General features: G+C 37.8%; 1 protein-coding gene across 1 annotated transcript in view; it reads right to left on the bottom strand.

Moving 5' to 3' along the window:
* The window catches only part of RNF128 (ring finger protein 128), a 61,701-nt gene that overhangs the window by 10,197 nt on the left and 35,457 nt on the right, over positions 1-16,047 (bottom strand). Inside the window, exons 3-5 of the mRNA XM_062183876.1 lie at positions 6,119-6,190; positions 1,137-1,219; positions 29-125 (exon numbers count right to left, since the gene is read on the bottom strand). Of these exons, the coding sequence (XP_062039860.1) occupies positions 29-125; positions 1,137-1,219; positions 6,119-6,190 (252 nt within the window). The remainder of the gene's footprint in view (positions 1-28; positions 126-1,136; positions 1,220-6,118; positions 6,191-16,047) is intronic.

Raw genomic sequence — 16,047 nt, 5'->3', positions numbered from 1 at the left:
TGCATATAAATAATGCAGAAATGTTTACCTCAATTCCCAAAGCTTTCAGTATGTCACATTTGCACATAGGACAAGTCCTGTGTTCTAACAGCCATGGGTCAACACATGTCTTATGGAAAATATGGCTAATGAAAGAAGAAAAAAGCAAAATTTAGTTATTGGTTATAAAATAGCAACAATGCTTTGCCTAACATATATTAATAGATTACCCTGTAACTTTACTTAGTTTTTGAATGAGATTTCTTTTTTTCATTTGAAATACACTATTAATAGAAAGCAGTCACAGAAGCAAAATATGGAAATTTCATCATATAGTATTTTAAATATAAAAGCATCATTACTCTAGTTTCAAACAAACACATACACACACACACAAAAACATTTTTAGTGCTCATTAACTTGAAATTGGCTAAGATATTACCGGACCTAAGACTGTACAGTATTTCAAATCTTTTTATCTTATCATTCCTTATTTGTATAGTGATATGGTCATTCTCAATAACACAATACAATATAGTGTGGAGTTTACGTAGTACTGATGCTTGAGGAAATGTGATATGTTCCGAGAGCATTACTATTAGCTAAGAGAAGAGTGCTAAGAGTGTTAAAAGCAAACTTCAGGAAATGCATAATAATAATAATAACCTAAGTAGCAGAGACTTCCAAATAAGTGTGAATGAATTGGTTTTATTTTTTCCCCAAAGGGATTATTAAAATGAATTTAAAATGAAATATTCTAGTATTATGTACAACTGTTTATAGGAGCATGAATGAATACATGTAACTATATTGTTTTTTACACCAAAATAAATATTTTAATTCCTTTTTCCACAATTTTTTGAAGTAGTCTTGTATATACACAGGCCAATTTATACACACAATGTGTGTGTGTGTGTGTATTGGCCTGTTGACTAGGTTTTCATTTTCTATGGAATTAGTTTAGAAAAAATTGTTCCAGATTATGGCAACAATACAATTAGACTTAAAACCAACTTCACTGTTATTAAAAAAAAAAACTCTATAAGTGAAAATAAACTAAAAATATCAATTCAGAAGCATTCAAAATTGTTTTCCCCCATTACAATGGTTTTTGTGGGTCAGCTTTTCTTATTGATACAAAAGCAAACCAAACTTACTTGCAGGTTAAGATGCGCACCAAATCATTTGGTTTATATAGCTCAATACACACAGCACAACTATCTCCATCAGGGCCGATTTCCTACGAGCAAATAATTTTTAATATTCTGATATATAATGCATTAGGTTATAGAGAAATATCAGAATATGCATGCATTTAACTAGCATAGACTCCTATAGAAGGAGGAGCATCTTACCACTAAACAATAGGTAAGACTAGGCAACTATAAAGTCACAATAGGCGATTTAAAAATCATTTAGACTTCAAAAGGCTAAAAGAATAAAGTCAACTAAAAGGGGGAACAGAACAAAGAGAAGCATGTAGCACTGATTTAAGCTATTTTTCCTGGTTTTAAAATTCATAAGATGCCATTTGTACAAGTTCCATAGCTAAATTTTCCCAGTTTTCAAAAATTAAGGTGTAATTCGCCTACAATAAAATTCACCATTTTCCTGTCCAGTTCTGCAAATTTTGACAAGCTACAGTCACTTAAGCCTCAGCACAATCAAGATAGAGACTAATGCCATGATTCCAACAAGTTCCTCCATAATGCTTTGTAGTCAACCCTCCTTTCAGCCCCAGCCCCTGGCAACCACTGATGTGTTTCCAATTCCTATAGTTTCAGCTTTCCACAATATAATATAAATGGAATCATGCATTGTCTAGCCTTTGAATCTGGCTTCTTTCACTTAATGTATTGGAGATTCAACCATGCTTTTCTTGCATCCGTGTCTCCTCATTCAATTGCTGAATAGGATTCTCTAAAATAGATGTTCTAGAGTTTATCCATTCCTGTGCTGCAGAACATTTGGGTTCTTTGCAGTTTTTGGCAATTATGAATAAAGTTGCTATAGATAATTGTTTATATATATGTATGTATAAATAAACATATAAATAAATATATATATATGTATAAGTTTTTATGTGAATATGAGCTATTTCCCCCCCTAAGGATAAAGATCTTGTAGTGAGATTGCTGGGTTCTATGATAAGTGCATTTTTAACTTCATGGGGAACTTCCAAACTGGTATTCAAAGTGGAGGTACTATTTTGCATTTTTAAAAAAACTTTTATTTAATAAATATGAATTTCAAAAGTATAACTTTTGGATTATAGCGGCTTTTCCCCCCATAACCTCCCTCCAACCTGCAACCATCCCACCTCCTACTCCCTCTCCCATCCCATTCTTCATCAAGATTCATTTTCAGTTATCTTTATATACAGAAGATCAACTTAGTATATACTAAGTAAAGATTTCAACAGTTGGCACCCACACAGATACACAAAGTATAAAGTATTGTTTGAGTAGCAGTTTTACTGTTAATTTGCATAGTACAACACGTTAAGGGCAGCGATCTTACATGGGAGTAGGTGCACAGTGACTCCTGTTGTCGATTTAACAATTGACACTCTTATTTATGATGTCAGTAATCATCCGAGACTCTTGTCATGAGTTGCCAAGGCTATGGAAGCCTCTTGAGTCCACAAACTCCAACCTTATTTAGACAAGGCCATAATCAAAGTAGAACTTCTCTCCTCCCTTCAGAGAAAGGTACTTCCTTCTTTGATGGCCTGTTCTTTCCGCTGAGATCTCACTCACAGAGATCTTTCATTTAGGTAATTTTTTTTGCCACAGTGTCTTGGCTTTCCATGCCTGAGAAACTCTCATGGGGCTTTTTAGCTGGATCTGAATGCCTTAAGGGCTGATTCTGAGGCCAGAGTGCTGTTTAGGACATCTGCCATTCTATGAGTCTGCTGTGTATCCCACTTCCCATGTTGGATCATTCTCTCCTTTTTAATTCTATCAGTTATTATTAGCAGACATTAGTCTTGTTTATGTGATCCCTTTGACACCTAATCCTATCATTATGATCAATTATGAACTGAAACTAATCACTCTGATTAATAAGATGGCATTGGTAGATGCCACCTTGATGGGATTGATTTGGAATCCCCTGGCACATTTCTAGCTCTACCATTTGGGGTAAGTCCAATTGAGCATGTGCTAAACTGTACATCTCCTCCCTCTCTTATTCCCACTCTTATATTTAGCAGGGATCACTTTTCAGTTAAATTTAAACACCTAAGGATAATTGTATGTTAAAGAGTTCAACCAATGGTATTAAGTAGAACAAAAAAAAATACTAAAAGGAATAAAATAGTAAGTTGTTCCTCGACAGTCAGGACAAGGGCTGATCAAGTCATTGTTTCTCATAGTGTCCGTTTCACTTCTACATGTTTCCTTTTAGGTGCTCAGCTACTTGTCAGAGATCAGGGAGAACATATGATATTTGTCCCTTTGGGACTGGCTAATTTGTATTTGCAACAGCAAATACATGAGATCTCTAGTTGCGCCACATCTGGGCTATCTACTGGTATTTTCAACTGTATTGATTTTAGTCATTCTAATGAATGTTTCCTGGCATTTCTTCAATTTGCATTTCCTTATTGACTTAGGATGTTGAACATCTTTTTTATGAGCTTATTTATCATGCATATATGATGGTACTTCAAAATTTGCATGGAAAGCTGAAATTAAAAGACACAATATTCTAAAAATTCTGAAATGGATGCACATGTGGGGAATCTTTAAAAATTCATGGAAATGCATATTTTGAAAAATTATGTGGGGCCAGCGCCGTGGCTCACTTGGTTAATCCTCCGCCTCCGGCGCCAGCATCCCATATGGGCACCAGTTCTAGTCCCGGCTGCTGCTCTTCCAGTCCAGCTCTCTGCTGTGGCCCAGGAGGGCAGTGAAGAAAGGCCCAAGTGCTTGGGCCCCTGCACCTGTATGGGAGACCAGGAAGAAGCACCTGGCTCCTGGCTTCTGACTGGCACAGTGCTGGCTGTGGTGGCCATTTGGGGAGCGAACCAATGGAAAGAAGACCTTTCTCTCTGTCTCTCTCACTCACTATCTATATCTCTACCTGTCAAATGAATAAAAAATTTAAAAAATAAAAGAATTATACATGGATCTCAAAAATTGTTTGCAACAAAATAAACTTAACTATTTTTTTCACAAATGATGTGAAGTACTATTCTATTTTCTTTGGTGAAGTGTCTGTTTTGCTTATTTTCTTACTGCTGAGTTTTGAAAGTTCTTTATTAGTCTTTTAACAGATTTGCAATTTGAAAAAAAATTTCTTCTTGTCTATACTTTGTCTTTTCCATTTTTTAACACTGTCTTTCAAATAGCTGAAATTCTTATTTCAACAAAGTCAAATTTTCCATTTTTTAATGTTATGGACTTGTTTTTGGTATCCTATGTAGGCAATATTTGCATAAGACAAGTTATTAATATATTTCCAAATTTTTATTCTGAAAACCTCATAGTTCTATGTTTTATAGATTAAGTCTGTAATTCATTTTGAGTTAATTTTTACATAGGCTATGAAGAATGGATTGAGGTTCATTTTTGCTTATGTATATCAAATAATTGCATATGTATAGCCCAAAATTGGCTATCTTGTTGAAAAGGCCATTCTTTCTTCATTGAATTGCCTTTGCATCTGTATCAAAAATCAATTGACCATATATGTGTGGGCCTATTTCTTAACTCTCTCTTCTATTCCATTGATCTGCAAAGTTCATCCTTTCTCCAATACCATACCATCTTGATTGCAGTAGCTTTAAAATAATTCTGCAAATGAAGTAGTATAAATTAGCCAAAACTGTTCTTCCTTATCAAATTTGTTTTATTTATTCTAATTCTTCTGCTTTTCCATACAAATTTAGAATAAACTTGCCAATTTCTACAAAGGATCCTTCTAGGATTTTTATTGAAACTACTCTGTTAGTTTTTGGGGAAACTGACATCTTAATAACAGTGAGAGTTCTGACACATAAACATGAATCTACTTATTTAGATATCTTTCTTTCTGTAGTTTTCAGCATACAGATCTTATATGTATTTTATAAGATTTATACCTAATCTTTATTTACTTATTTATTTACTTATTTGAGAGGTAGAGAGAAAAGTTTACAGGGAAAGATAGCCTCCATCTGCTGGTTTACTCCCCAAATGCCTGAAACAACCAGCCAGGGCTGGGCTAGGCTGAAGCTGGAAGCTGGGAACCCAATCCAGGTCTTCAATGTGGGTAGCGGAGACCCAACTACTTGAGCCATTGGCTGCCTCTTAGGGTGCACATTAGCAGGAAACTGCAATTAAGAGTGGAGCTTGGACTCAAACCCAGATACTCCAATATGGGATGCAGTTGTCTTAACCAGCATCTTAACTGCTAGGCCAAATGCTTGCCCCGTATCTAAGTATTTAATGGTTTTGTTGCCATTGTGCAAATGACATGTTTTTTTCCAGTAAGTTCAATATCTATTTTTATGACATATGTTTTTCCCAACAGTAGTAGTTTTCAACTGTCCTAAATCTGTCCTAAATGGATGTTCAAGTAATGGGGCACTGAAACATTATATTAGTTTCTTGTTGCTGTTGCAAATCACCATATCTTAGTGGCTTAAAACAACACAACTTTATTTTCTCCTCTTCCAAAGATCAGAAGTCTAAAAACAAGGTGTTGGCAGTATTGTGTTCCTTCTGGAAACTTCCCTTACCTTTTTCAGCTTTTGGAGGCTGTTTGCATTCCTGATCCATAGCCTCTTCCTGGAACCACTCCAATTTCTTACTTCCTTTGCCACATCTCCTATTGTTCAGTAGTAAAATCTCCCTTTTCCTTCCTCTTATAAGGACACTGTGATTATCCAGGATAATCTCCCCCTCTTAAGACCCTTAACTAATAATATCTGCAAAGTCCTTTATACCACATTAGTTAACTTTCACAGGCTCCAGGGATTAGGACCTAGATATCTTTAGGGACCATTATTCAGCATATCTCCTGCCCTAAATAGAACAAGTCAATAAGATTTATAAACACCAAGGAAAAGCACAGTTTATAAGAACACTTATCTTGAACTATGGCTTAGTAGCATTGCCTTAAAACAAATAATATTTAAAAGTCTTAAATGCACCTTGTCTCCTTGTTTCAATGTACGTAGTTGAAGCCTTCCAATGGCCTTTTTAGCATCAGCCTTTAATTGTCTCTGTAATAAAAAATCAGGTATTAGAAAAGCTATTTTTAAAAGAAGTATGATGAAAGTGGTAGAGAGAATTGTTAAATATTTATAGGGTAAAAGTCAACGTATAAATCTACCTCAAAAGATAAAATTTAATTAGCCATAATAATTGTCCCATTACCTGCTATCAGGCAGGATTTTTCAAATTACTGAATCTTCCCACGTATTCTGCCTCCCTATTTTATTAAACAGCATTTGGGGCCATAATAGTAAAGCTAAGTGTCCCAACCCCTATTCCAAATGGATTCAGATGCTATGAGTTTTCAAAGCAATGAAACTATTTTTGAGTGCACAGGACCTTAAAGTGCATCTGTTACAATTTGATTCATGTCTTGATTGGTAGACAGTGCTCTGGCTTTGGATACAAATGGACCTAGACACTTGTCCCTAGATCTAAGTCTAGGTGAGTAAGACCTAGACCTACGTCACTTAATTCTTTAAGCATATTTACTCAACTATACAATGATGCCAGCCTCCACAGCGTTTGGTATTAGGAAAAATAAATACTGTTTATAACCATGATTGCCTTATAAGGAGGATCGATTTGAAGAGTATCATCTTTTTTGTCTCACTGAGCATCTATCTAGGTGAGTCTGGACATGCAAAGGCAAGTCCAAGGCTCATTTGGGGAATAAGGTCTAAATCATTATGCATAATTGAGTGGAAAGTGGAGGTGGGGTACAGGAGGAATCAAAACGCAAAGGAAAGATTATTAAGAGAGGAACCAGTGAGAGTATGTCGGTCTTCCACATGGGGTGAACTGATAAAAGGAAAAACATCCCAGGTCGCATGAGTTATCTAGTGTTAACCTCAGGTTACCTGCGATGCTGCAAATAAACCCTTCCCTTTCACTCAAATCGACTCCATACATGAGCGCCTCAAGTGAACATATGTGTACACTGAAGTAGAGGCTAGGTTTTACACTTGGGTGAATGCCGTGTGGAATACAAACAGAATGTGTGTCATATGGCAAGATGATATGCAATCTACATATTGTGAACTGTAAAATGAACAAACTTAGCAGAAAATCAACAAAGAGCAGGTGCTGAGAACCAAAGGTTACTCTGAGAATGTAAACAGTTTCCTCTTTCCCCCTATATACAGCCCCATCCCCAGTAGGGTCCCCATCTGACATCCCGGTTACATGAAAATTACAGAGATAATGTGAGTAAAGTGTCCAGCATGATGACTGGCATTAGCAGGCATGCAATAAAATGTTTATTAATTTAAAAAGCCCATCCATCAACAAACATAATCTGCCCTTGTAACATATCTACACATATTCGTAGCAAAGATATTTTTGGAAAGGAATAATCTGCAAGTACAGGTATGTCAGGAACCTCCTTGATGCCCAAGCCTGTCTCCTATATAAGATATCATTTTGTGGCAGGTATTTGGCTTACTGCCAAAGAGTGAAAAACTGTTGATTTGCTGTCACAGGAACAGCAGGAACGGCTCTCTCAGATTGTTAACTGACCAGCAAATATTCATATAGCTCAACAGAAATAGTTAAAATGAGGGAAAGCGGTACTGAAGTCCTACACACTCATGTAGGGACATAGGAATTAAAAGGGGGAATTCTATGATAAGACTTTATTTTGAACACAAATGCTTCTCCTTCTATTTGTTACTTGCAAGGAAAGTTAAATAATAGAGTGACAGTGAATGGAGGTACATTGAGGATTTTTATATTAACTAGCCAGACATTAAATCTGCCAGATAATAAAACTGATACCCAAAGAGTAAGAATGTCATGCTCAAAATACCAGAGCTGGTTAGTGTAAGTCCCACTAAAACCATGAGTTACACCAAGGAAGCCACCTGTTTTAACTGTGACTTGGAGCAGGAATCTACTAACTCTTTTCTTTTTATTTAAACTGTTCTTTTTTAAAGGTTTATTTTTATTTATTTGAAAGGCAGAGTTACAGAGAAAGAGCTTCCATCCAATGGTTCACTTCTCAAATGGCCAAAACGGCCAGAGCTGGGTTGCACCAAAGACTGGAGCCAGAAGCTTCCTCCAGGTCTCCCCCATGGGTGCAGGGGCCCCAGTACTTGGGCCATCTTCTGCTGCTTTCCCAGGTACATTAGCAGGGAGCTGGATTGGAAGGGGAGCAGCCAGGACTCGAACCCGTGTCCATATGGGATGTCAGCGCTGCAGCCAGCAGCTTAACCTGCTATGCCATAGTGCCAGCCCCTTATACAGTTCTTAATACTGCTTAAAAATCACTTTTGATATCCATTGCCTTATTTAACCCTCAAAACAACCCCTTGAAGGAGGCAATAAATAGCTTCATCGGCACATGGAGGCTTGGGATAGTAAACTAACTTATCCAGAAGAGAATGTCACCTCTGTAAAACATGATAGAGTTGCTACTGGAATTCTGGTCTTCCTTTTCCTAGAGTCCATTACAATATATCCATCCACAACTCAGCTATCTTCTGTCATTGTTCCAGCTCCTGAATTCTATTGTCTGCCAAACTGTGGCAATCTTTTTGGTGAACAACCAGTATGCCCACAGGGTCCTGGCTTGGGCCTAGACCTCCAAACTTCACTACTTTCTTTTCACATAGATTATGCGCTACTACGTTGACATCAAGAGAAGAAAAACGCAGGGGCCAGCATTGTAGTGCAGCAGTTTAAGCCGCTGCTTGTGACACCAAAATCCTCCCACTTCCGATCCTGCTCCCTGCTAATGTGCTTGAGAAGGCAGCAAAAGTTGGCCCAAGTCCATGGACACCTGCCACCTGCATGGGACACCCAGATGGAGTTTCAGGCTCCTGGCTTCAGCCTGGCTGAGCCCTGGCTGTGAAGACTTTGAGGAGTGAACCAGTGGATGGACACACTCTCTCCCCCTCTCTCTGCAACTTTGCCATCCAAATAAATACAATAAATCTTTTTTTAAAAGAAAAGAGAAGAAAAATGAAACTGAGCAAAAATAGAGCCAACAAAATAAAACAAGAGAAAAAGTTATTTAGTTGACAGTCATTGACAATAATTTTGCTCTTTGTTTTCAAAAAACTTCTGACTTAGGTTTAAGCAACAAACTGCATACCACAATTAGGGAAATGCACTCACAAGCAAGTCATACCTTTCTTGCATGTTCACTTGATTAAGTTTATATAGTTGTTTTCTCATTTCAAAAGAGTCAATTCAATACAATAACATGCCTAAGTCTCTGGTGCTAATTCTCTCCAGTTTATTAGGAATGAATGTTAAATATATCTTTCCAAATGTTAGCCAAGATTGTATTGCAAATCAATTTGAGGTACAGGACTGAAGGTGTACTTATATAATGTAGAAATTACATTAAGATCATTGCCTTCACATTAGGTGGAGAGAGGGAAATACAAAATAATAAAGGGTAAAATCCAAGATGCCAGAATGTACTAAGCAAGGAACTTGACTATAAAGTATCCTAAAAGATTTGCAGCATAGCACAAACCAAGGCTTAACCACGTGTCCCTGGAATAAAAATTTGTTTAAAAGGAAATTTTTATATTTTCAAAAGCTCCTTCTGAACTTTTATAAAGAAATTAAAAATCATTTTCATTAAATATGGATGCAAGGCAAGCGATTTTGGTAAAAAGCGCAAACTATACTTTTAGAACTTGAAGAAAGATAACTTGCAAAATCTCCATTAATACTCAAAATATTTCACTGTCATAGTGATACCAAGAATTCATAGACGCATTCCTCTCTCTAAAACACTGAAATATGAGAGCAGCATTAGGGTTGAGTAGTTTATATTAAATATGCATGTTTGTACAATATTATTTATGTCAGCTTTTGAGTGCCCAAATATACCTCACCATTTAAAGATAATATGTACCCATACAAACTGTAATTCACATTTTGTTCTTTAAAAATCAGAGCCTCTGGCCGGCGCTGTGGTGTAGCAGGTAAAGCCACTGCCTGCAATCCTGGCGTCCCATATGGGTGCTGGTTTGTGTCCCTGCTGCTCCAGTTCCAATCCAGCTCCCAGCCAATGCATCTGGGAAAGCATCAGAAGATGGCCCAAGCGCTTGGGTCCTGCTACCCACATGGGAGACCTGGATGGAGTTCCAGGCTCCTAGCTTTGGCCTGGCCCAGCCCTGGCTGTTGCAGCCATTTGGGGAGTGAACCAGCAGATAGAAGATCGATCTCTCTGTCTCTGTCTCTCTCTCTTTCTAATTCTTTCAAAAATAAATAAATAAATCTTTAAAAAATTAAGAACTTTAAGAATGTATTTACATTGATGTGCAAATTACACTGGATACTTTGTCAAGGCCTTGTCACCATATCAAAATCCTCTTCTACCTTGTAGGTTCTGGTAGCACATTGTTTGTTCCTCTTATCATGTGCTGTAATTATATTATTTGTTTTACTCTCCTAGATTGCAAGAATCTGGAGGACTAGTCTTTATTTTCTTTTTTTAAATTCCCCCAGTGACTAGCAGTTGCTCTAAGAACACATTCTGAATTTATAAAATATAGATTTTTATGATTTTCTCATCTACGATAAATTTGTTTTACTTATTAAAAGCTTATATTCCACTAAATTTGGAAAACTAAAGGTTTAACAACATTTGTTGGACTCCTATTATGTGTCAGTTCAGCCCTGAGCTTTTTATTTATGTTGTCTTGTTTCATTATTAACAACCTTGTGAAATAGGCATTTTAATATTTGAGTTTTATAGATGAGAAAAGTAAGGTTCAGAAGAAGCTTGACTGAAGTCCAGGCAGCTGGTTTTTTTGCAGAACTATGATTCAATCCAAGCTCAGGTCCTATCTGCCTTTTAAAGCCCATGATCTCTCTACTACAGTACACTGCCTCCATTGTGTAATGGCAAAAGAGCCTTCAAAAGGCTTCACATTCCTTGTGAAGAAAATAAATGAAAAAAAAAAAAGAGGAAAAAAAAGTCCCTCAAAGTCAGCCATTATCCAATCTTAACATTCTTCCTAAACTGGTTACTTACTGTGACTTGGGGAATTTTTTCTAAACATAGTATATACAAACAACCTCTCCCCTCCTCTTCTCCAATCCTAAGAGATAACTGCTGTAAGAATATTAGGCTGTGGAATTGAAAGCTGAAACTTGTGGTTGGCCAATTTTCTTAACTGAAGCTAATGCCACCACTCTAATCAAAACTTCACCGGCTCTGGTCACTGATTAATCTCAGCTGTGGAGTCTGATACTGAAAAAAAATAAGACTAATTCTTGTTCTTTATTACCATGTTTGATTTTAAAATTATAGTGAACACAATGGTACTTTTACCTAGTTGATTTGTACATTTATATCTAACTAGGTAAAATATGTGTTTTGGTTTGGTGACTTGACAGCCCGATTTTTGGTCCCAGGATGTACAGATTTTTACTGACCTGAAACTCACATAAATAACATTAGGTTTGGAGTCAAGTCTAATTACCTTAGAGGGGTAGGGTGTGAGAAAGCAAGAAGGGAGGGTAGAAATCAGCAAACTGCATTTCCTGCACTTAAGTCACTACATTTTTTAAAAAGATTTTTTATTTATTTATTTGAGAGGCATAGTAACAGACAGAGAGAAGGTGAGACAGAGAGAAAGATCTTCCACCTGCTGTTTTACTCCCCAGAAGGCCACAATGGCTGGCGCTGGGCTGATCGGAAGCCAGAAGCCAGGGGCTTCTTCTGGGTCTCCCACATGGGTGCAGGGTCCCAAGCACTTGGACCATCTTCTACTGCTTTCTCAGGCCATAGCGAAGAGCTGGACAGGAAGTGGAGCAGCCGGGACTCCAACTGGCACCCATACGGGATTCTGGCAGGGCAGGTGGAGGCTTAGCCCACTATGCCACAGTGCCGGCCCAGTCACTATATTTTTAAAATAAGCATTGTCATAAACATTTGGCTCAGAGTTTGTAAATGAGATACTTAAGATGAAGAATTATAGTAAGAGGATTCTTCTCAGATATATTCCTGGAATAAAATCACTGAGCCATGCAGCTTTTCACTAATGTTTGGATAAAAGTATTCCTATAGGCAAGAGGAGGCAGCCAAAGAGATACACAAATATAAATAGATGGAACTACAGTGATGGGGATAAATAGGACTGCCAACCACTCCTATGAAGATGATCACCATGAGCAGTATGAGGAAGAGTTGACAAGAAGGGTGGGATTTGATGAAGTTGTAGGTTATAGCTCAGGTAATAGCATTTTTCCAAGAAAAACCACCAATACCCTTAGAATGAACTGTGAATTTCTACTCCTTGACCAACATCTCCCCACTTCTCCTACCCCCAGGCCCAGGCAACTACCATTCTACTCCCTGCCTCTGTGAGTTCAATAATTTTGGCTGAGTAAGTTCTGGGGAACCTGATTGCAACATGGTTTATTTGAAATTTGCCAAGAATGTGGATGTTAATTATCTTCATCACATACAAACACACATGTACAATGTAAATGTGATGGGTGTGTTCATCTGATTGTGGTACATTCTCAATGTACACGTACATCAAATAATCATGTTCTACAGCTTTGATGTATACATTTTTATTGTCATTTGTACTTCCATAAGTCTGAAAAAAGAATTAGTGATATAAATGTCAAGTTGGTGTGAGTGAATATCTAAAATGCCTGAGACCTATTGTAAGAACTTCCTTTTGTTCAGTGAGAAAGTCAGAAGAAAGACTGTAGAACTAAATGTCATTTTGAGAAGAATTTGTTTAATCTGCTCTTCTTATCCAAAAGCCAAATTTCTATGGTTTGATAAAAGGCCCGAAAGAATTTTCAAATCTGAGCAAGAAGAGATACATACATACAAATACACCAAACACAAACACGTATATGTTGCTAGTGGTATAGTACACAGATAATGTGATGACTCTTCCAGTTAACTTCATGTACTAGTGGAGCAAAGTTAATGTAAACAGAAAATTTCCAGATAATTTGGATTAATACTTTAAGACCAAGGACAGATTTTAAGATATCATCTTAGCCTAGTCTTTCCTTATCTGAGAGCATAAAGAAGTGCTATCTCTCTGGCAACAAATTACAGGGACATGTATGGCTCCCTCTGCCCAGGGAGCCAATTGAGTACCAGCCTCTAAGACTCAGATGGGGCAGCTGGTCACTAGGTACATTCTGCAAGCAACTGGCCATGTTGCTTAAAACTCAGGCCCCCAGCAATGAAACCAGATGCATATCATCAATCTTGTTTGTTATGGAAAGTAAACCCAGACAAGCTGGTACATCATGGTCCACTGCTCCAGGTGTATACAACAAAATCATCCATCACCAGCGTAAAGAATAGTTTGAGGGCCACATTCCAAGGTTGGCCAAGGATCAATCATGGTTCCCTTTAGGACATGCGAAGAGTAATCAATTAGTTCTGCTGTACTTCTTTACTTACAATCCATTCCCTTGAACTTGGTCACAGACTTTTGTTTTTGTTTTTGTTTTTAAAGAAAAACCATCAGTTAGCATAGTAACTGCTAGTACAATGTTTATAAATACTTCAGTTACAATGGTATTTAGTAGAGTTAGTTACTATAAAGTAATTTACTGCAGTAGAGTTTTTATATAAACTGTACTACATGAGAGTTTGACTGGTACAGTATTTATATATAAAGTGTGATAAGAGCAACATAGGTATACCTGAAATTCGAGCTACAGTATATGTATCCTAACTGAAGGCAACAAGGGGTGAAAATAGGCACAAAGGAACAATTCATCTATGAGACCATGACAAACATCTTTATATTGTTGGACCAATTTAATTATCCATTTATATCCATTGCCCTGATATTTTTTTCTGGCTCTGTTGCACTTTAACGAGTGCCCCGCCCCTCTCCAGCCAAGCTACCCTACAGGCCCTGCTGGCTTCCCCAGTGGCTCTTGGCTGGCTATCTTCTAGTCACAGGAGCTGTCTTTCCAGCCATTGCACCAGTGCCTCATCCACTTGTGAGCAGTCCAATTCAGTCCTGCCCAGCTTGCGGTTCACCTCATTGTCACAAGACTTCAGCATACTCCTCACATGGATAAAGCATGGAAAATAAATGTATGGACTTGAGCTCTGTGATGAACTTGTACAGAGCTGTTGGACAAAAGCAAGGAGCTAAATTATTCCAATTCTTTCTCAGGCCAATCATTCTCGTTTTGTGTCACATATTGAGTTGACTTTAGAGAAATTTCACAACACATATGATTACTGTATTATTTATTTATATAAGGGAGCTGCATATTTACCCACAGTATCAGTTTTCCACTGTGTCACAGCATGGTTTTAACACAGTTGGGTTTGGTTAAAAAAAAATAAACCAGGAAGCAACGCAGAATTGTTTATTAAGCCTTCCTAGAAGAATCGGCCTGTCGCCATATGCCAGATGTTATTATGGACAAGTGTTGTCACCAGTGGCCTGATTCTGTCACTTCTAGGTTCCATATTACCTGGAGACAAAGCCAACAGTTTGTCTCAACTCATCTTATTACACAGTTACAGGTTCCCATTCACTACTGTGTGAAGCTATCTCCCTCCTACGTATCATTCCGTTTTAGTTCTATTTCTATTAGCTAGACCTATTTCGTTAAATCCTTTGCTCAAGGTATCAGTCAGACATCAGAAATGTAATATACAATGTTGACCTCCCAATTCCATCAATTTGGGGATCAACATGTGTGTCAAAGATTCTCTCCTTGAGCTCCCACAACTAAAAAGGGAAGGCCATTACCCCATGCCTACTTGGGTCTCCACTGTAAGTAAAAGAGTTAATACATATACTCTGCTGTGTCACAGTAGATGCTATTTTCCAGTGCTAGTCCTTTAATTCTCTAGCATTATGTGTCAGGTCTGTGTGACCCTCTCACCAAGGCTTTATGACTTTTCCAAAAGGATTCCCATTCTTTTCATCCTCTTGGAAGATGATTCCTTTTTTTTTAACTTTTTAAAAATTTATTTGGCAGATAAGAGTTAGACAGTGAGAGGGAGGGACAGAGAGCAAGGTCTTCCTTCCGTTGGTTCACTCCCCTAATGGCCGCTATGGCTAGCGCTGTGCCGATCCGAAGCCAGGAGCCAGGTGCTTCTTCCTGGTCTCCCATGCGGATTCAGGGCCCAAGGACTTGGGCCATCCTCCACTGCCTTCCTGGGCCATAGCAGAGAGCTGGACTGGAAGAAGAGCCACCGGGACTAGAACCCAGTGCCCATAAGGGATGCCGGTGCCGCAGGCGAAGGATTAACCAAGTGAGCCATGGCGCTGGCCCCAGAAGATGATTCCTTACAATCTGTCTATTTCAGTTAGTAAATCCTTTTCTCCTGAAAGTCATTTTTTATTAAAAGTAAATTCAGCTCATCCTGTCATACCTAGGCTGGTTCCTATTTCACCTAAAGCCTTCTTCTCTTTCACTGGCATTTAATCTAATGTATGCATTGTTACCATTGAGTACTGACTGCTTGACTACAATTAGGATACATATACTGTTTACCAAAATGTCAGGTATGCCATGCTGCAGTCAAGTGTTGTACCAGTCACTCACAAAATGTAGTTTGGTCTGAGTAGGCCATAAGGTTTAGCACAATCTTCTTTGACCCCTGTTAGGGTTATCTTTAGTAGACACATGAATGACTTGGGATGTCTAATGTTATTTTCATTCACAAACCCACTGATGCCTCTCCTCCTGTTCAAAAGTTTGCCATCCACAAAAACAGGAACAATGTGTATTCTTAGACATCATACCATGACATGTCACACTGTTGCATCCGGTGGATCAGCTGAGCATTCAGTCATTGAAATTCATGCTTACAGAGTTATCAGTTTGCCTGGCATTGTAATCTTCAACATGACAAAAATCTCTGAAAATATTTTCCTAATATTCG

This window comes from Lepus europaeus, chromosome X (assembly GCF_033115175.1).
Source record: "Lepus europaeus isolate LE1 chromosome X, mLepTim1.pri, whole genome shotgun sequence".
NCBI lineage: Eukaryota > Metazoa > Chordata > Mammalia > Lagomorpha > Leporidae > Lepus > Lepus europaeus.
The sequence above is the reverse complement of the archived record's forward strand: the minus strand, read 5'-3'. Positions and strand labels throughout refer to the sequence as shown.